The sequence below is a fragment of the Myxine glutinosa genome, chromosome 13 (genome assembly GCF_964187855.1).
Source record: "Myxine glutinosa chromosome 13, kmMyxGlut1.1, whole genome shotgun sequence".
Taxonomy (NCBI): domain Eukaryota; kingdom Metazoa; phylum Chordata; class Myxini; order Myxiniformes; family Myxinidae; genus Myxine; species Myxine glutinosa.
The window spans coordinates 18,904,730-18,925,473 of record NC_136273.1 but is presented as its reverse complement, the minus strand read 5'-3'; the positions used below and the strand labels follow the sequence as shown (position 1 = coordinate 18,925,473).

The 20,744-nt window shown below is 44.0% G+C and overlaps 2 protein-coding genes across 7 annotated transcripts in view; one reads left to right on the top strand and one right to left on the bottom strand.

The window, feature by feature from the left end:
- CENATAC (centrosomal AT-AC splicing factor) overlaps positions 1 to 20,744 on the bottom strand; it is a 480,847-nt gene that overhangs the window by 97,717 nt on the left and 362,386 nt on the right. The gene's annotated exons all lie outside the window — the stretch shown is intronic.
- The window catches only part of LOC137410712 (paired amphipathic helix protein Sin3b-like), an 82,068-nt gene that overhangs the window by 44,384 nt on the left and 16,940 nt on the right, over positions 1 to 20,744 (top strand). For 5 of the 6 annotated variants that reach the window (XM_078767138.1, XM_078767139.1, XM_078767143.1 and 2 more), the window contains 6 exons: positions 10,355 to 10,432; positions 10,536 to 10,649; positions 11,806 to 11,895; positions 14,140 to 14,258; positions 18,387 to 18,591; positions 18,820 to 18,936. In XM_078767138.1, coding sequence (XP_078623264.1) covers positions 10,355 to 10,432; positions 10,536 to 10,649; positions 11,806 to 11,895; positions 14,140 to 14,258; positions 18,387 to 18,591; positions 18,820 to 18,936 — 723 coding nt within the window. The remainder of the gene's footprint in view (positions 1 to 10,354; positions 10,433 to 10,535; positions 10,650 to 11,805; positions 11,896 to 14,139; positions 14,259 to 18,386; positions 18,592 to 18,819; positions 18,937 to 20,744) is intronic. The other variant, XM_078767141.1, reaches the window with a different exon arrangement.

Below are 20,744 nucleotides of genomic sequence, written 5' to 3'. Positions count from 1 at the left end.
AAAATTGCTGCTGTTACCCCCATTCTAAAAAAACCTGGTCTAAACCCTGACACCCTAAACAACTTGAGACCCATCTCCAACCTACCCTTTCTGTCAAAAGTTTTGGAACGCGCTGTAGCCACTCAACTCAAACATCACCTCTCTGCCAATAACCTGTATGAAACATTCCAATCCAGATTCCGCCTCATCCACAGTACGGAAACTGCACTCCTCAAAATCACCAATGACCTTCTCCTCCTCCAACGCCGGTATCTCAACATTCTCATCCTTCTCGACCTCAGCGCCGCCTTTGACACCATCAATCACATCATCCTCCTTACCCGACTTGAAACCACCTTTAACATCACTGGCACTGCCCTTTCTTGGATCAAATCGTACCTCTCCGACAGGCACCAGTTTATCTCCATCAATAACTGCAAATCCCCCACCGCTCCCCTCCCCCAAGGTGTCCCCCAAGGTTCAGTTCTCGGTCCCCTCCTCTTCATCCTGTACCTGTGCCCCCTTGGTCACTTAATCCGTCGTCATGGTCTCCAATTCCACTGCTTTGCCGATGACATCTAGCTTTTCATTTCCGCCAAGTCAATTTCCACCGTCACCCACTCTATCCTGACAAACTGCATCACTGAAATAAAATCCTGGCTTCAAATCAACTTCCTCAAACTAAACTGTGATAAATCCGAAATAATCATTATTGGACCAAAAACGCTCACCAAATCCACCCACAACTTCACCCTCAACATCGACGGTATCCCAGTATCCACCTCCCCTCACATCCGGAATCTTGGCATCATCTTTGACCAAACCCTCTCCTCCGACAAACACACTAAACAGATCACCAAGACGGCCTTCTTTCATCTGAAAAACATCGCCCGTCTCCGTCCATCCCTCTCCTCCACAGCTGCAGAAACCCTCATCCACGCCTTCATCACTTCCCGTCTGGACTACTGCAACAGCCTCCTCGATGGTTCACCCTCAAATATCATCAATAAACTTCAATACATTCAGAACTCCGCTGCCCGTCTACTCACCCACTCCCGGGCCCGGGACCACATCACCCCCGTCCTTCACAAGCTCCACTGGCTCCCCATCTCCCAGAGAATCCAGTACAAAATCCTCCTCCTGACCTACAAAGCCCTCCATAACCTGGCCCCATCCTACCTGACTGACCTCCTCCCCAGACACACTCCCACCCGCACCCTCCGCTCTGCTGCTGCCAACCTCCTATCCCCTCCCCCATCCGGACCAAACTCAGATCCTGGGGGGACAGGGCCTTCTCCATCGCTGCTCCCACACTCTGGAACTCACTACCTCAAACCATCAGAGACTCCTCCTCTCTCACCACATTCAAATCATCACTCAAGACACACCTGTTCAACACCGCATTCAACCCCTGACCGTCTCTTCTCCTTCTCCTTCCTTTCTGTTTGGTTATTTAATTTATGTATTTTTGTCTTTTTTGTCTTTGTTTTACGTACTATGTCAAAGCGTCTTTGGGGTTCTTGAAAAGCGCTATACAAAATAAATGTATTATTATTATTATTATTATTATTATTATTATATTTGTGGTCATACAAGGATGGCCCTGTGATAAGTAGAATAGGGATTATGTTAATTCCCCTGTGTGTTAAACCTATGATCATTCCATTGTCCCATATGGCAACGCACATAGACACTAGTTAGGAATCCATCCCCATTCGCACACACTACTTAAATATACCCCCCCCCCCCCCTCCCCACAATAACAATAAAACTAACCGGAACCCAGATGACGCACTTGGGCTGACAACCCCGACTTGGAAGGCGCACATTGCTCAGGCAGGTTGAGGCCACGCTCACCTCACGAAGGATTGGTCGAAGAGCTTGATGGGGAGATCACACCATTGGACAAGACACCACCAATGGGGAGACAAGGCAGGATGAAGCTTGTGATTGGTCAAGGCAAGGGCAATAAGCTGGTCACTGATTGGTGGAAGGAAGAGACGAGGCAGGATGAAGCTCGTGATTGGTCAAGGTAGGGGCAAGAAGCTGGCCACTGATTGGTAGGAAGAAGCAACGAACTGATTGGCCACCGACCAATGGCATTAGAGAGAAGTGACGCGGCCATTGGTATAGAATTGAGCCTGTGATGTTGGCCAGCAGGGATTGGCAGAGTGGGGGAGATGACGTCACGAGGGGTTGATAAAAAGTAGAGAGGGACCGACATTTTCCCTCTTGCGCTTGGATCTCTCTCTTGGCCTTCTCGTATTGGACCTCTTCTTCCTCTCTGCTCTTCTTCCTGTCTTGCGTTGGATCCCTTCTTGTTTTGGATCGACTCTCGGTTGGACTGCTTTCCCTTGCGTTCTTGACCCTGGAGAGATGGTGGAGCGCTGACAGTTCTCCTCCCCGGTGTTCACGTGCGAGTGATGGGCGTACGGGCAAGGCTTGCCATTCTGCAGCATACGCTGGCCTAGCAGCGCACGAGCAAGGGTACGTCGAGGCCTGGTTCGCGCCAACGACCGGTCGGCCTTCCTCCCGCTAACACCGGAGCCGCGTCCGGGCTGCGCTCGGGGCATGACGATCCCTGACACACCTCTGCCAAACAGAGCGAAGCACAGCATACACCCACATGATGTGGTTCTTTTCATAAATTCTCTCGTGTTTGTTTTAGACGTCTGGTGTGAGGGTTCCCAATTTAGGACATTTATTTACCGGCGCATTTCATTGTTCTCGGATTCCGTTAATAAATCTTATTTTTTGTACATTTTATATCCGCCTCGGGTTGAGTTGATTTGCAGGGTGAAGACGCCTGCGCGGGGCCCGTACAGGTGAGTCGGTATTCTTCTTATTCCTCGCGTATCATCCGCCATCAATTGAACAGAACGCCTTCATTAACGCTCGTTTCCATCCGTGGCTTACTCTCGGTCTTAACTGAGAACAGTCACACGACAGGACTTTGGGGAATGTTAATTCCATTCACGTTTGGTGTATTGTGAGTTTATTGCTTTGAGAGCATTGGGGATGATGGTACCATCATATGTATTGTTCATTTGATGGAAGTGATATTTTCATGGTACTTTCTTTAAGAGTGTCATTATTGTGTATGTGAGATTCTGAATACATTTGCTTGTTTTGTTCTACACAATTGCATTGGTGTGGTTTTACCATGGTTTATTAGAACACTCAAAATAACAAATCTTTCTGCCGTGTTCCAGCTCGAGACTGAGGGGCACCGTAACCGGAGTTTGGGGAGGTAACACGTAACAATACACTTGTATACTCGTACTGTGCCGTGGCCATGCGACAGTACAAGTTTGTACCCTTTGGGATGATATTGCACAAAGAGAAAACAACGGCATGAGTCAGCACCTCGATTGACTCTCCAGATATGTAGATCCTGGCAATTTAGCAATCGTTTTATTCATCAACGACAATTTTCACCGAGGGGGACCATAGGTTTGCTCTCCTTCTGTCTATTCTTCCATCCCACCTGTGGTTTTCCAGACTTTCCGCCCTTACACTTTAACATATTCAACTGAACCATGGTACTTGGCTTTATTAATAATAAGTTACAGAACAAGTTCGAGTTTCAGTAGTTATGTTTGCCCTTTTTGAACTTGGGAAATATCACATATTATACATGGGTCATTTTCAGCTGCCCTAACTCCACCCACTGCTTTACACCCATTGGCTGGACAGGTGGCCTACTCCACCCCAATGCAGCAGTACACATTGGCAGGCCTCAGTCCTGGGTGTTAGTTCATGGCCCAGTGCAATTGGAATGAACCCAGGTATATAACCATGATGTAGTATACAGTCACGTGAAAAAGTAAGTACACCCTATGTAAAATTTTGACTTTTTCAACATATTTCAACATACAGCTATTTGATCTTCATTTCAACAATATTGATAGATAAACACAACAACATACAACATGCATTTTAAAGGCCATTTTCCCTGCCAGAGCGGGGGTTAGCCTTGCGGTCCCCATGACAATCTTCTCCATTTTGCCCTATTTTCTGCATCTCTCCTTGTTAACCCCCTTGCCCGCATTTCTTCTTCCACCATCTTTAGCCAAGTCTTTTTCGGTCTTCCCCGTCCTCTGCTTCCTTCTACATTCATTTGTAACATTTGTATCTATACTCAAAGGCAAAAGTTATTGTGACGCACAAACAACAAACAGAATCAGTGTTAAACTTTTACTGCCACGAATGAAATGTTATTACATGGAAAGACCACATTAAACCACATTTCCAAGCTGGCCTCCAAAGCCAGTCGCCGACTGGGCATCCTCCGTCGTGCGAAGTCCTTCCTCGGCACACCTGAGCTCCTCACCACATACAAGGCTTTCATCCGCAGCTCAATGGAATACTGTTCTCCCCTATGGGCCGGTGCTCCTGCCTCACACCTAGCTCGGCTTCACGCTGTTGAAACCAAAGCTTTCAGAATTATTGGAATCTCCCGCGATGAAGCTATCTCTGAGGGCCTTTCACTCACTCACCGCAGGCAGGTAGGTGGTCTTTCTGTCTTCTACCGACTCCTCTCCGGCCTTGCACCCCCAGCTCTCTCTGTGCTCTGTCCCCCAAATATTCCTACAGGTCGCACAAGATCTGCCAGCAACCCTCTGATGGTTAAACTGCCGAAATCTCGGCTCTCCGCTCACCTTCACTCTTTCATTCCTCTTTTCTCCCGCCTCTGGAACAAACTCCCTCACTCCCTTCAATCCCACTCCTCCCTCCAGGTCTTTAAAACAGCTGTTCACCACCATCTCTTATCTTCCCCCATCCAAAACCTTGATCTTTTCTACCCCCGCTAATTCACCCCAGATCCACCTTGTTTGAAATTCCAACTTCTTTCCTGGAAGTCCTGGCAGTGTCCATATGTTTTATACCTCTCCCACTGCCCCCTTCCCACGCCCCCCCCCCCCCAAAGCCCTCGCCCTCTCTCAGATCTCTCGATGTCTCCATGTCTCTCGGTCCCTGCTCTCAAATGTTGTGTTTGTGTCCTTCCCCCTCTCTCCCCATCTTGTCTACCGCTCCCTATGTTATATGTTTTATGTGTCGGTTTGTCTTTCTGTGTGATTAATGTTCGCTCTTTCACGAGCCTCGATATTGTATACAAAAAAAAAAAAAAAAAAAAAAAAAAAAAAAAAAAAAAAAAAAAAAAAAAAAAAAAAAAAAAAAAAAAAAAAAAAAAAAAAAAAAAAAAAAAAAAAAAAAAAAAAAAAAAAAAAAAAAAAAAAAAAAAAAGACAAATGTTTCAAGGTATGGTAACGATCAACAGTCCATAAGAACAGTGCACCTGGCATATGCAAATGAGCCACAACACAAGAGGGGGTTCACAAGCAAGTTCACACAGTCAGTAGCGAGTGTGTCCACCTTGTGCATTGATGCAGGCCTGGCACCTTCGCCTCATTGAGGCCACTAAACGTCGATGAAAGTCCTTGGGAAGATCATTCCATATCCGAGGAAGGATTTGGTGGAGTTCCTGCAGCGTTTTTGGAGGATTCGGATGACGTCGTAAACGTCGCTCCATTTCATCCCAGACGTGTTCAATGGGTGACAAATCAGGGGATCTTGCAGGCCAGGGTAACACATTAACATTGTTCTGATTAAGATACTGCTGTACAACTCGAGCAATGTGTGGTCTGGCATTATCGTGTTGAAACGTCACTCCAGGGCCGTTCTGTTGCAAAAACGGTAAAGTGGCCATTTGCAAAATCTCGTCTCGGTACCTCACAGCATTCAAGTTCCCCTCAATCACAATCATTGGCGTTCTTGCTGCAGCTGTTATCCCACCCCAGATCATAATGCCCCCACCTCCAAAATGATCCCCTTCCAGAACACATGGCCTGATGTAACGTTCACCTGTGCACCTGTAGACACGTGTCCTACCGTCGGCTCGGTGAAGCTGTGCCAAATGGTGTTTCTATGTATGTTGAATCGACGAGCAACATCACGCTGCGAGGTACCAGACTGAAGCATGCCTATAGCTCTCCATCTGTCATTTTCCCCGAGGCGTGGTATGTCGAACTTGTTCCAGAACGATGAATAGAAGTGTTTTTCTGACTTCTGCACTTCTTAAGACTGCATTGAGTGGAAATGATAAGCGTCTGGTTGTCTGGCCTTTTAAAGTGAACATTGCTGGCCATTTTTCTCGAATATGTCATGCTTCTTGCAAATTTCGTGCAATTCGAACAACAACTGCTTGGTTGCGTTTCTTCGACCATTTTAACACACTCTTTCTCTGGTTCAAATCCAAAAATTCATTCACAAGATTACCAATGAAAAAATTCCATGTCACAATAACTTTTGCCTCTGAGTATATATTGATAGATAAAGGTGATATAATATAACAAATATCATGAAACATTTACATTTTGTAGTCCATTGTATAATTTAAATAAACATTTAAATGCAAATTTTGCATGTGGAAAAAGTAAGTACACCCCGACATTTATCACTACTTCAAATACCTAAAATTAGAATCAGGTGCACCAGCTCAGGTGCAAATGATGAGAACATCGTTAGAGAGGATCTTGGAGGAACCTGTCTTATTTTTGTATACAGAGTCGAGGCTCGTGAAAGAGCCTCAGAATTTCAGACATTTAAACCTCAGACATTTAGTTTGGTTTGCTCTTTGTTGTTGAAGTGTGTGGCGTCACCATGCCTAGATCAAAAGAGCTCTCTGAGGCCTTCAGAAAGAAGGTTATAGCTGCCTACGAGTCTGGGAAGGGATTTAAAAAGATCGCCAAACAATTTGAAATCAATCATTCGACTGTCTGGAAGATCATCCACAAGTGGAGAAGATTCCAAACAACTGCCAACTTGTTCAGGCCAGGCCGTCCCAGCAAGTCCAGCCCGAGAGCAGACCGAAAGATACTGAAAGAACCCCAGAATGTCATCACGGGACCTACAGGTAGCTCTTGCCACTGTTGATGTCAAAGTGCACGAGTCTACCATTAGAAGGAGGCTGCACAAATTTGATCTACATGGGAGGTGTGCCAGGAGGAAACCTTTGCTGTCCAGAAAGAACATCAGGGCAAGACTAAAGTTTGCCAATGAACAACTCGGCAAACACCAGCACTTCTGGAACAATGTGCTCTGGACAGATGAGTCAAAGGTAGAGCTATTTGGCCACAGTGCCAGAAGACATGTTTGGCGAAAACCAAAGACAGCATTTGACCACAAGAACCTGATACCAACTGTAAAGCATGGTAGTGGAAATATTATGTTTTGGTGCAGCTTTGCTGCATCAGGGCCTGGGCAGCTAACCATCATAGAATCCACTATGAATTATTCATTGTACCAGAGGGTGCTTGAGGATAATGTGAGGCCATCTGTCGGAAAGTTGAAGATCAACCGAAGGTGGACCTTGCAACATGACAATGACCCTAAACATACCAGTAAATCCACCAAGGAATGGCTGAAAAGAAAGAAATGGACGGTTCTGGAATGGCCAATTCAAAGCCCAGATCTAAATCCCATCGAGATGTTGTGGGGGGATTTGAAACGAGCTGTGCATGCAAGAAACCGCTCAAACATCGCACAGCTGAAAGAATTCTGCATGGAGGAGTGGGCAAAAATTTCTCCCAGTTGATGTCAGAGACTGGTAGACAGTTATAAGAAACGCCTACTTGAGGTTGTTTCTACCAAAGGGGGCAATACCACCTATTTGAGCCAAGGGTGTACTTACTTTTTCCACATGCGAAATTTGCATTTATGTTTATTTAAATTATACAATGGACTACAAAATTTAAATGTTTCATGATATTTGTTATATTATATCACCTTTATCTATCAATATTGTTGAAATGAAGATCAAATAGCTGCATGTTGAAATATGTTGAAAAAGTCAAAACTTTACATGGGGTGTACTTACTTTTTCACGTGACTGTATATGCACATAAACTGCACGTTTTTTCTTCATGTATGTACTGTATATCGAGTTATTACCCTCACCTGAGGAGAGGGTATTGCATTTGAGTCCGTTTGTCTGTCTGTTTGTTTGTCTACACACAATAAATATGATTTTCTCTGCAACCGTTGGTTATCTGACCTCACTGACCCATCCCCTCCAGCTTTGTCAAGGCCTCCCTTCCTGCTCTCTCTCCATATATCACTGCAACAATTAACTCATCCCTGTCTGCAGGTATCATCCCACCATCCCTCAAAATTGCTGCTGTTACCCCCATTCTGAAAAAACCTGGACTCAACCCTGACACCCTAAATAACTTCAGACCCATATCCAACCTATCCTTTGTCAAAAGTTTTGGAACGCGCTGTAGCCACTCAACTCAAACATCACCTCTCTGCCAATAACCTGTATGAAACATTCCAATCTGGATTCCGCTCCAACCACAGTACTGAAACTGCTCTCCTCAAAATCACCAACGACCTTCTCCTCTCCTCTGACGCCGGCAACCTCAACATTCTCATTCTCATCCTCCTCGACCTCAGCGCCGCCTTTGACACCATCAATCACACCATCCTCCTCACCCGACTTGAAACCACCTTTAACATTACCGGCACTGCCCTCTCTTGGATCAAATCTTACCTCTCTGACAGACGCCAGTTTATCTCCATCAATAACTGCAAATCCCCCACTGCTCCCCTCCCCCAAGGTGTCCCCCAAGGTTCAGTTCTCGGCCCCCTCTTCATCCTGTACCTGTCCCCCCTTGGTCACTTAATCCGCCGTCATGGTCTCCAATTCCACTGCTTCGCCGATGACATCCAGCTTTTCATCTCCACCAAGTCAATCTCCACCGCCACCCACTCCATCCTGACAAACTGCATCACTGAAATAAAATCCTGGCTTCAAATCAACTTCCTCAAACTTAACTGTGATAAATCTGAAATAATCATCATTGGCCCAAAAACGCTCACCAAATCCATCCATAACTTCGCCCTCAACATTGACGGTTTCCCAGTATCCGCCTCCCCTCACATCCGGAATCTTGGCATCATCTTTGATCAAACCCTCTCCTTCGACAAATACACTAAACAAAACACAAAGACAGCTTTCTTTCACCTGAAAAACATCGCCCGTCTCCGTCCATCCCTCTCCTCCACGGCTGCAGAAACCCTCATCCACGCCTTCATCACCTCCCGTCTGGACTACTGCAACAGCCTCCTCTATGGTTCACCCTCAATAATCATCAATAAACTCCAATACATTCAGAACTCCGCTGCCCGTCTACTCACCCATTCCCGGACCCGTGACCACATCACCCCCATCCTTTACAAGCTTCACTGGCTCCCCATCCCCCAGAGAATCCAGTACAAAATCCTCCTCTTGACCTACAAAGTCCTCCATAACCTGGCCCCATCCTACCTGACTGACCTCCTCTCCAGACACACTCCCACCCGCAACCTCCACTATGCTGGCGCCAACCTCCTGTCCCCCCCCCCTCCCCCCCCCCCCCCCCCCATCCAGACCAAATTCAGGGCCTTCTCCATCGCTGCTCCCACCCTCTGGAACTCACTACCTCACACCATCGGACTCCTCCTCACTCACCACATTCAAAACATCACTCAAGACCCACCTGTTCAACACTGCATTTAACATTTAACCCACAGCATTTAACCCCTGACTATCTCTTCTCCTTCTACTTCCTTTGGCTTTGATTATTCACCTATTCATTTTTGTCTTTTTGCACTTGTTTTTTGTACTCTGTCAAAGTGTCTTTGGGCTTCTTGAAAAGCGCTATATAAAATAAATGTATTATTATTATTATTATTAGAACTCCACCTGTATAATTTTTTTAAATGATAATTATGACGTCATAGATCATGTGGTATGGGCGCCATCTTGGAAAAACCGAAAAACTTTGCACCTCTATCTCTGAAAGCGCTGCATAGAAAAAAATGAGACATGGCTCATTGTAAAGAACTCCATGGGGAATAAAATATGTTAATGGTGATGTCATAGGTGCCTCCATTATGACATCATAATTCGACAAGTACAAAACTTCATCTGATCAAGATGAAATTTCTTGAGCATCATCTTGGGATAAATTGGTGGAGGAAAAAAAAAATGGATGACGTAATCGGGCACGTGGTTCGGCCGCCATATTTGTTTTAACACAAAAGCCTTAAAAACCACTGAAAACACGTCCTGGCGAGGCTCTGCAATATCTGATTGCTCTTTTTAGTTTCTATTGTTTTCAGCACTGCACGTTGCATTTTCCACTGCCCAAATAAAGGGATGTGTTTCCTGATATTGAACTGAATCCTGGTCGGGGGACATGTATTGCAAAGCAATTCTCCCTCATGTTTTCTAATCAACCAATTCAATTAAATCGATTATTTTTTCAATAGATTGTGATTTGATTTTTGTTTTGCTTTAAATATGTTCTCTTTCTCTCTTTCTCTGCAGCTCATTAACTTGTTTTCCCAAGATCACAACCTTTTGAACACATTTACGAGCCTCCTTCCTTCCACACTTCGGGGCCAAGTAAGATTGTGCTCTTGGGAAAACATCCTCATTCATATCCACATTCTCTGAAGAATGAATAACATTTTGATTGTGTATTCTATCTTTCACAAATTTGCCTCAGCTTGATTCCAAAGTTCATACTTGTTCTTACAATAAGAATTATAAAAGATCTTTGGAGAAAATACATCCAGGAACTGTGGCTGTGGGAGAAAACCTGGATCTTCCTCCACTCAAAGTAAATATGCAACTTTCTAAATGTCAACTTGCACACATTACGCACACATGACCAACACAAGCTGCACACATTACGCACATATTGTTGCTTCCAAATTGTAAAGCTCACAAGAAAATGTTGGCCAGCAGAAATTGATGAGTGCAAATGAATACTATTTTGACGAATAAACAAGCTTGCTATGTTTCAGACAATTTCGTTTGTAGAATTTTTTGATGTAGCCAACATTGATGCTGCACTTTATACATTTAATTAAAAAGCTGCTGCTAGCGATGGATATATGTCGAACCTTGTAAAAACGTGAGGCCTAAGGGTTGCCACATCGATTGTTTACCGACCTATCTATCTTTATTACTCGCGAAATTGCAGGTTCACAGCTACTGTACAGTATATTGGTTGATCGAGTCTGTTATTCTGTCTGTCTGTCTGTATGGCTGTCAATCACCTCCAGGTTACAATTCTACACTGATCTTTATGAGACTTAACCACCTGGTAGAGGTAGTCAAAGGTAGAAGTTTATGGTTTTTGAGGTCAAAGGTCAAGGTCACATAAAATTAGCAATTTTCATCCGATTGGCTTGAAATTTGAAGAGGTTTGTATGTTGGATCACTGAGTCACCAATCAAAGGCTTTTGAAGCCCAATGTTTTGAGTTCCAAAGCAGAAGGTGTTGTAGTCACTGATTTGGCAAGTATCGGTCTGATCGCTTGTTTGTTTATTGACAAAACGATGCACATCAGTGCCACAAGGCAAGGATAGGAGAATGCTGCGTGTCGGTGATTTCATCATTCCTTTCACATCCAACATGAAATTCTTAATTGGGTTTCAAACCATCATAAAGAGAAGTGATCCACCAAGGCCATTTTTATTTACTTACGGTCTAGAAAATGGAAGAAATGACCTTACCAAATCACACAATAATCAAATGCAATGAAGAACACAAGGTAAGTTCCAAAATGCAAGTAGTCTACCTTCATAAGGTTTAGCAGCCATTAGGTGTGGACAACATGTGCTCTCGGCATTGTATTTGCAAGAAATCTTTTTCTTGACTGCAAAAGACTTTGACTTTCATTAAAAAAAAAACAAATAAGCTCTATTTTCAGCCAAGATTGCAACGGATGATGATGTTTTGATGATGATTAAGGATAATACTCTCTGCAGAAGAGCAAGCGTTTGTCCAGTTTTCGAGATGCATCCCTTGCAGCAGCTGGTCAGTACGGAACGCTGAGAGAATTGTCTTTCTTTGACAAGGTGAGGAGTCGGTTTTAAAAAATCAATGAAATGTGCTTGACCTGATCAAAAAGACATCTAGGTGCAAATACATTTCACAATTGTGAATTACTTCAGAGTTAAAATGAACAGTCCATGAGGTTATTTTAGAAAAATTGACAATTAGTAATATTTTCTTATCGGCCTATCCCTCGCGCCGCCGGATATGGGGTTTTGCAATTGTGCGTGGTGTGTGCCCGTCTGTCCAGGCAGTAACTTTTTTGCCATTTGAGCTTTTGTCATTGAATTTTCATCAAACCTTGCTTTTGAGAATATGGAGAAAATAATTTAATTTTGGGTTAAAATGTCAAACGGCAAAGTCATCGTGAGTAGAAATAGACCTTATCAGCCCCTTCCGCCACACGTCAGTGGCAGACGACCGGGTTTCTTCATTTATTTACCATTTGCGTTTCAGGGTGTGTTTCCAGGTCATAACCTTTTTATCATTTGAGTTTTTGTCATATTTTCAGCAAACCTGTATTATGAGAATATGAAGAAGAATGAAGAAGAATACAATACGAATTCAAAATCGTAATTTTATTCACTCAATTCCAAACGTCATTCCAATCATAAATTGATACTTGATCCACCACGCGGTAACCCTGGTTGCCCCGTGATTTTTCAAATCATTTTCCATAATTAATTAATCTATTTTAGGGGGAGTGTAATCAGGGCTCGTGTGATAGGAAAATCCTTTGTGACACAAAGGATTTTCCTATACAAAGGATTTTCCTATCACACGAGCCCTGATTACACTCCCCCTAAAATAGATTAATTAATTATGGAAAATGATTTTTAAAATCACGGGGCAACCCGGGTTACCGCGTGGTGGATCACTTCAACAAAATACTGTTCTAAATGACGGTTGTATTGGGATATTATCAAACCATCTCATTATCGTCAACTGTCCACTTCCAGATTCGCGGCAGGTTCCTATCGAGTTAATTTCAAAATCATAATTTTATTGAGGAACTTATGAAACCTCCTCCCTACCTTAGAACATCCGCTGGGACCCCAAAACGTTCCACATGAGGTTTGGCGGGGCTAGCCCCAAAACTGAGGGAGTAGTTTGGGGACAAACAGACAGACAGACAGACACTCTCCTGTTTTATAATATGGATACTGCTGTTTTCGTCAACTTTAGTTTTAATATAAAGTGGATGAGGACGGGATTTGCATTTTGAGATGCTTTCTAGTTATTTATTACCCTGTGCACATGAAGTGAAAAGCAGGGTTATTATTCCTCTGGCCAGAGGGGGCTTTACGTTTCCTCTGTCTGTCTGTCCATCCATCCCACCTGTGATTTTCTGCACTTTTTTCCATACACTTCAACATATTCAACTGAAACTTTGCACATGGCTTTATTTTGATGTTACAATTATTTCATGGAGTTATGCCCTGTTTGAACCTGGAAAATATCACATCTATATAATACATGGGTCATTTTTAAGCTGGCCTGTCCACCCCAAAAAAAGCAGCACAGATATGCCGGCCTCAGGCTTTATTAGTCCATGGCCCAGTGCAATTGGAATAATCTCCAGTATATAACACGATATATTTTCTATGCACATAAGCTGTACACATGTTTTTGCTTTGTCTATGTGCATCAGGTTTTTATTATTTTCGGCACATTTTTGAAATTCCAACTTCTTTCCTGGAAGTCCTTGCAGTGTCCACATGTTTTATACCTCTCCCACCTCCCCCCAAGCCCTCTCCCTCCCACAGATCTCTCGATGTCCCTGCTCTCAAATGTTTGCGTCCTTCACTCTCTCTCCCCATCTTGTCTACCGCTCCCCTTATTATATGTTTTATGTGTCGGTTTGACTTTTTGTGTGATTAATGTTAGCTCTTTCACGAGCCTCGATCTTGTATACAAAAATAATAATAATAATAAAACTGAACGCGCCATTCCACACAGCCCAAATAAACGGATGTGTTTACTGGTGCGAAATTTTCCAGACCTTTTTGCCTTACCCTTTAACATATTGAATTGAAACTTGGTAGGCCACGTCTTGCAAAGCAATTTTTACTGTTGTTGATTTACTTATTCAGTTGTTAATTAATTTTTTCAGGACTGATGTAAAGTACAGTATTTGTCATAAGTATCCCTATATCATGAGCTATAGGTTCTGATAAGAACATTAACAGGTCAACCTCAATATGTATTTTAATTGTGCTAATGAAGCATTATCTCACTTGAAAATGTTAATTTCCTTTTACTTTTAGGTACGACGAGCCTTGCGAAGCCAGGAGGTTTATGAAAATTTCTTACGTTGCATCCAGCTTTACAACATTGACATTATTTCAGTATCAGACCTACTTGATCTCATTAAACCGTTTTTGGGGTAAGGCCGATCGATCATTGCCAAGTATTTTTTACATCCCTTTGTGCTTTGTCGAACCAAAATGTTGGACAAAAATGATTAGGCTGTGAAGGCAGAGGCAGCTGAAACATGATGTAGATTTAACTGGAATCCAGCTGTTTGCACTACAATCCAGTTTTTCGATTCGTATCAATGGAGTGTACTGTGTGGGTATATCCACTATCCAGGGTCTCCGCAGTTTGAACACACTCTCTGCTCTTGACATGCCATATCTCCAAAATCAGTCACATGTTGGACGTCGTGTCTAAGACACAGACACACACACACACACACACACACACACACACACACACACACACACACACACACACACACACACAAGTCTTGGACACATTCAGGAGTTACAATAAATGGATGTTCTAAGCATTAACAATTGAGTCAAAGCCTTCACTGCTGTTTTACACTATAGTATTACAACAACGATGACTGTTAATAGAGCTAGAGCTTGGTTTCGGAGAGAAAAAAATTAACCGCTTTTAAAGCCGCTTGCGAAAGGAACACCTCTTCATGTTAGCAAAAATTGCTGCAAACGTCAAATTCACAACAATGGATGGCTGTATCTTCAATTTTGCTATCTCAGAGGACGATATTGAAACGTCTATTCCATATTTTTATTCCCCTGCTGACAAAGTTGCCGGAGGCATGTTTTCCAGTTGTCCATCCGTCCAGTTGTCCATCCAGTTAAATAAATAATCACTCGATTTTCAAGGTGTGGGATCCAAAGCACAATCGACAAGTACAGAGAAACATCATCTGTAATTGATAAGCCAGGAGTGGAAGACACAAAAAACTAACGATAATGAGCAATACTTGAAAATAAATCAAGGGAGGTGCAAAAAGCGCCCCTCCCTTATACATGCGATGGTTTCTCTGTATGCAGCTTTGATATACAACAACACAACAACATGCATTTTAAGGCCATTTTCCCTGCTAGAGCGGGGGTTAGCCTTGCGGTCCCCATGACGATCTTCTCCATTTTGCCCTATTTTCTGCATCTCTCCTTGTTAACCCCCTTGCCCGCATTTCTTCTTCCACCATCTTTAGCCAAGTCTTTCTCGGTCTTCCCCGTCCTCTACTTCCTTCTACATTCATTTCCATCACTCTTCTCAACCAGTCACTTTCATCCTTCCTCAACACATGACCAAACCATCTCAACCTGTTCCTCTTCACAGCATCAATCACAGGCTCTATTCCCATCATCTTTCGCAATTCATCATTTGTCTTCCTCTCTCTCAACGATACTCCGCACATCCACCGAACCATTCGCAGTTCCACCCTTTCCAGCCTTTGTTGCTGCTCTACATTCATGACCCATGTCTCGCTCCCATAAATCATAACACTTCTCACACATGCAGCATACACCTTTCCCTTCAGCTTCAACGACACTCCCCTCCTCATCAGCCCACCACTCAGTTCCCGAAACTTCTTCCATGCACATCTCACTCTAGCAACCGTTGCCGAGTCTGATCCACCTTCTCCATTCAGCATGTCTCCGGGGTAGCAAAATGTTTTCACACCTTCCAACTTCACGCCGTCTCCAAGATCCAACTCAACATTTCCTCCATCTGCAGCTCCCTCTGTGCACACCTCACATTTTAATGTAGCTGCCACACTGGTTAATGACCCTCTCAGACCACTACATTTTTGATGAACCCACTCAGCGCACATTGTACATTGAATGGAGTTCACTCCGACACCCTTCCTGCACACAGCACATGGCCACTTCCCAGTTCTTTCCACCTCACCACATGCTTTACCACTTGCCATCACCTTCGTCTTTCCTATATTCACCTTCCGACCTTTTGTCTCCATACATTCCTTCCACTTGTTCATCTTTTCCTTCAGTCCATCCATACTTTCCGCAATCAACACCAGATCATCGACATACAACAACTCCCACGGTAAACCCTCCTTTACGTTCTGAGCCAGCACCTCCATCACAACTACAAATAGTAGTGGACTTAGTACCGACCCCTGATGCACTCCCACCTTCACCTCAAACTCACCACTGTTCCCGTCCTTCGTCCTTACAGCTGTGCACGCTCTTTTGTACATTGCCATCACAACTCTGATCAACCATTCCTCCACTTCTAACTTCCTCAATGCCCATGTCAATACTTCGCGTGGAACCCTATCGAATGCTTTCCGAGATTTTACATTAACGACGAATGCCGACATTTTACATTAACGACGAATGCTGACATTTTACATTTCCAACAATTTCTGAGATTTTATATTTCCGACAATTTCCGAGATTTTACATTAACGACGAATGCCGACATTTTACATTAACGACGAATGCCGACATTTTACATTAACGACGAATGCCGACATTTTACATTTCCAACAATTTTTCTGAGATTTTATATTTCCAACAATTTCCAAGATTTTACATTTCCAACAATTTCTGACATTTTAGATTAATAGTGGGGCAACTTAGCATAACAATTGTGCATTTTGTGAGGAAAGCACCAAATTTGGCACACTAGTAGACTATCCTATTATGAACAGATTTGGATATTGGGCCATCTCAAATTCAGCGCCTGATGGCTGTGGCAGCCATTTTCCAAAATGACACCTTCAGCTTGTTCCGACGAATTGCATCATCAATTGGTTTGGTCCTTTCCACCAGGCATTCTCTGGTGAAAGCCTGGAACTGCTCTTGGCCAATCTTCTTCACATTCCTGACAGTCTCAACTGCAGCAGGACATGCAATTTCCTTTGTGTCAAGGACAACCAGATCCATGCTCTCTTCCTCAAAGGGGTTGCCAAGCTCTTCTATGACGCTGACAAGGGCGTGGACATCCTTGGCGAAAGAGGTCTGCACACTTGGTGTCTGGTCGTGATGACGTGTGTCCTCTCGCCTCCCCCAGTGTTGATGGCCATCTTGGAACTCTTCTATGGCCCTGGCAATCATCCAACGCTGCAGGGCACTTGGGTTGTCAGTGAGGCCGACTGCTCCACCATCTCCTTTGATGCAGGCGTTATTCTGTTCATGCGCCTGGTCGATTGGGATCGAAGAGAACACCTTCGTCTTCTGTACAGTGAAGTTGCCAGCCCTGAATTCTCTGGCTACATCTGGGTGCTTCATTGGGAGTGCAACCATGTCCCTCAGGTGAACAGGGACCCACCTGGCATAGTGTGTGTGGTCTAAGGCATGGGACCAGTTCCGTCAGGGCATCAAGGTACGTCGTGAATGAAGCCTGCCGCAGAGAACGCACGTAGACCAGTACCAACATCTCTAGTTCCAGCACAGTTGCCCAGTACTGAAAGTTGGGAATGTCTTCTCCTCTCTGGTGACACCAGTCTTCGAACTCAGGCAGGTCTTCTGCATCATCAGCATGTGTCATACTTCATACGCACGGTGTTGCAGGATGTGCAGTGCCGCTGCAGTGATTTGATGAGCTCTTCTTGTGCGGGTGACGTGGGCAGCTCGCAGGAAGGAGTCGGCCGTCCCTGGCGTTGCAATCTCAGCTTGCAAATCTGCAAATCTTGCGAAAATCAAATCTCTGAATCTGAGATGGCCCAATCAATATCCAGATCTTTTCATAATATGATAGTCTACTCGTGTGCCAAATTTGGTGCTTTCCTCACAAAATGCACAATTGTTATGCTATATTTAGCTTAGCTGCCGGACTATAACGCTGAATGCCGACATTTTACATTTCCAACAATTTCCGAGATTTTACATTTCCGACAATTTCCGAGATTTTACATTTCCAACAATTTCCGAGATTTTACATTATACTTGGCAATGCCTTAGCTTGCAGTCATTCATGTTATTTGCAATTATCATGCAATAAGGCAAGCCCTTATTATTTTCATTTACTTGTTCATCTGTTTGTGATCCCCATTAATTGAACTTGACTGCATCAAGGCTGGTCCCAATTGAACACACTTAACCACTATTTTATTTTCTATCTTTAAAGGACCCACTCGTATCCAAACAATATACGAGTAGGATTATAGCATTGCACTTCCTCTCTGACACTGCTGAGACTGAATTTTTTTTTTTCTGACATACAGATTTTGGTTCGGTCTTCAACATTTGTAGACACTCATTACTTGTTTTGTTGTTCTTGGTTTCAGAAAGTTTCCCGAGTTGCTTATCCAGTTCAAGCATCTTGTGGGTAAATGTTTTGGGATGTCCACTCAGAGACATGCTCTGCTGGATAGAGTGGAAAACACTGAAATGGATTTTTCTTCTTGTAAACGCCTTGGGCCAAGCTATCGCGCACTCCCCGAAAGTTACCAGCAGCCCAAGTGTAGTGGTCGCACTGCACTCTGTCGTGAGGTATCTTAACATCTCTGATTTGGTGTGTGTTTGTGTTTGTTTGTTTTTCCAGGGCTTAACCTTTTGACCATTAAAGCTTTTATAATCAGATTTTAATGAAACCTTTATTATGAGAATATGGCCATTTCTGTTCATAAAATGTACATTTAACAAACATTTAGTTGTTAGATTTGCATTTTGGGATGCTTTCTCCTTTAATAATAGTTGTCGTACTTTTATCCATTGCAGGTTTTGAATGACATCTGGGTTTCTTTTCCATCATGGTCAGAAGATTCAACTTTTGTCAGCTCCAAGAAAACTCAATATGAAGAGCATATTTATCGCTGTGAAGATGAACGATTTGAGGTTTGTTGTTGCTTCTATGCAACCATGTCCGGTGCACATCTCCCGGTGTGTACCCTGGATAAGAATAGGTACACCGTATCCCTGCGTGTCGTAAAAGACGACTAAGAGGGTTGGCGTCAGGAAGGGCATCCGGCCATAAAAAAAAAACATTGCCTCAAAAAGGGAACCATGACAATTACAACTACATATGGGCAGGGTACAGCCCGAAGTGGAGATCGGTTCCTGAGGTTTGGGACATGGAATGTAGGGACAATGACAGGGAGATCAGGAGAAGTGGTGGAAGTATTGGTCAGAAGAAGAGTGGACATATGTTGTGTGCAGGAGACGAGATGGAAGGGAAGTGGTGTGAGAATGGTGAAGGGTAGGCAGGGACAGAAATACAAGTTTGTGTGGCAAGGGTGTCCGGAGGGCGTGAATGTTGTTGGTGTCCTGTTTTCTGAGGAGTTTGTAGACAGTGTGGTGTGTGTGATGAGAGTGAGTGATAGGTTGATGATGGTGAAAATGATGATTGGAAAGCTCTTGGTGAACGTCATCTCGGGATATGCTCCGCAGGTTGGTCGAAGCGATGAAGAAAAGGACAAGTTCTGGTGTGCGATAGAGAAGCTGATGGAAAACGTGAAAGATGAAGTTGTTGTGGTAGGAGGAGACCTAAATGGACATGTGGGAAGGAGTATGGATGGTTTTGACGGAGTTCATGGGGGTTACGGATATGGTGTGAGAAATGGATAAGGTGAAAGGATTTTGGAGTTTGCTGTTGAGCTGATTTGTTGATTTGTAATACTCAGTTCCAGAAAGAGGATAATAAGCTTGTTACATACACGTCAGGTGGGTCGACGACAACCGTTGACTACCTGATGGTGCGTAGGCGAGATAGGGGGCACCTCCGGGACACAAAGGTGATCCCGGGGGAGGAGGCTTTCACAGCACCACTTGGTTGTCTGCGACGTAAGGGTGAAAGGTGCGAGGAGAGCTCGGCGGATGAAGTACCAACCGAGAATGAAGGTGTGGAGGTTGAAAGAGGTGACAGTAAGGGAGGCATTAAAAGAGAGGCTGAGTAGGGTCGAGGATGATGTGGTTGAGCTTGAAAGTGGTTGGATGTCGATGAAAGCTAGTCTGTTGGGAGCCGTTGGTGAGGTATGTGGATGGACAAAAGGACCACCGAGGCACTCGGAAACATGGTGGTGGGATGATGAAGTTGGAAAGAGGATTGACGAGAAGAGGAAGAAGTTCAAGGAGTGGCAGAAGGCGAAGGGTACGGGAGCAGAAACAGCAGAGCATGAAAGTTATAAGGCAGCCAGGAAGGCTGCAAAGAAAGAGGTAGCAAAGGCGCAGGAGGCATGTAGGAAAATGTTCGGAGAACGCTTGGATTCGGAAGAGGGTCAGAAAGCAGTATTCAGGATTGCAAAGCAGATAGCGAAAGAGAGGTGTGATGTGATGGGGGTGAGTTGCTTGAAGGATGAAGTGGGACAAATCGTTGTCGACCCAGATGGAATTAAAGGAAGATGGAAAAGATATATGGAAATGCTGTTTAATACAGAGAATGAATGGCATGGCAACATAGAGAGTAACCCAGTTTTAGGACCGGCAGAGAAGATAACTGAGAAGGAAGTTGAGGAAGCGATAAAAGCAATGAAGGGTAGAAAAGCGGGAGGGCCGACGGGAGTTGTGGGAGATATGTTGAAGGCAGCAGGAAGTTGGGGTGTGAAGAGAATGACAGAGATCTGTAATCTGGTGGTGAAAGAAGGCCGCATTCCAGTGGATTGGGAACTGAGTTCCCTCGTCCCTCTATACAAGGGGAAAGGTGACCC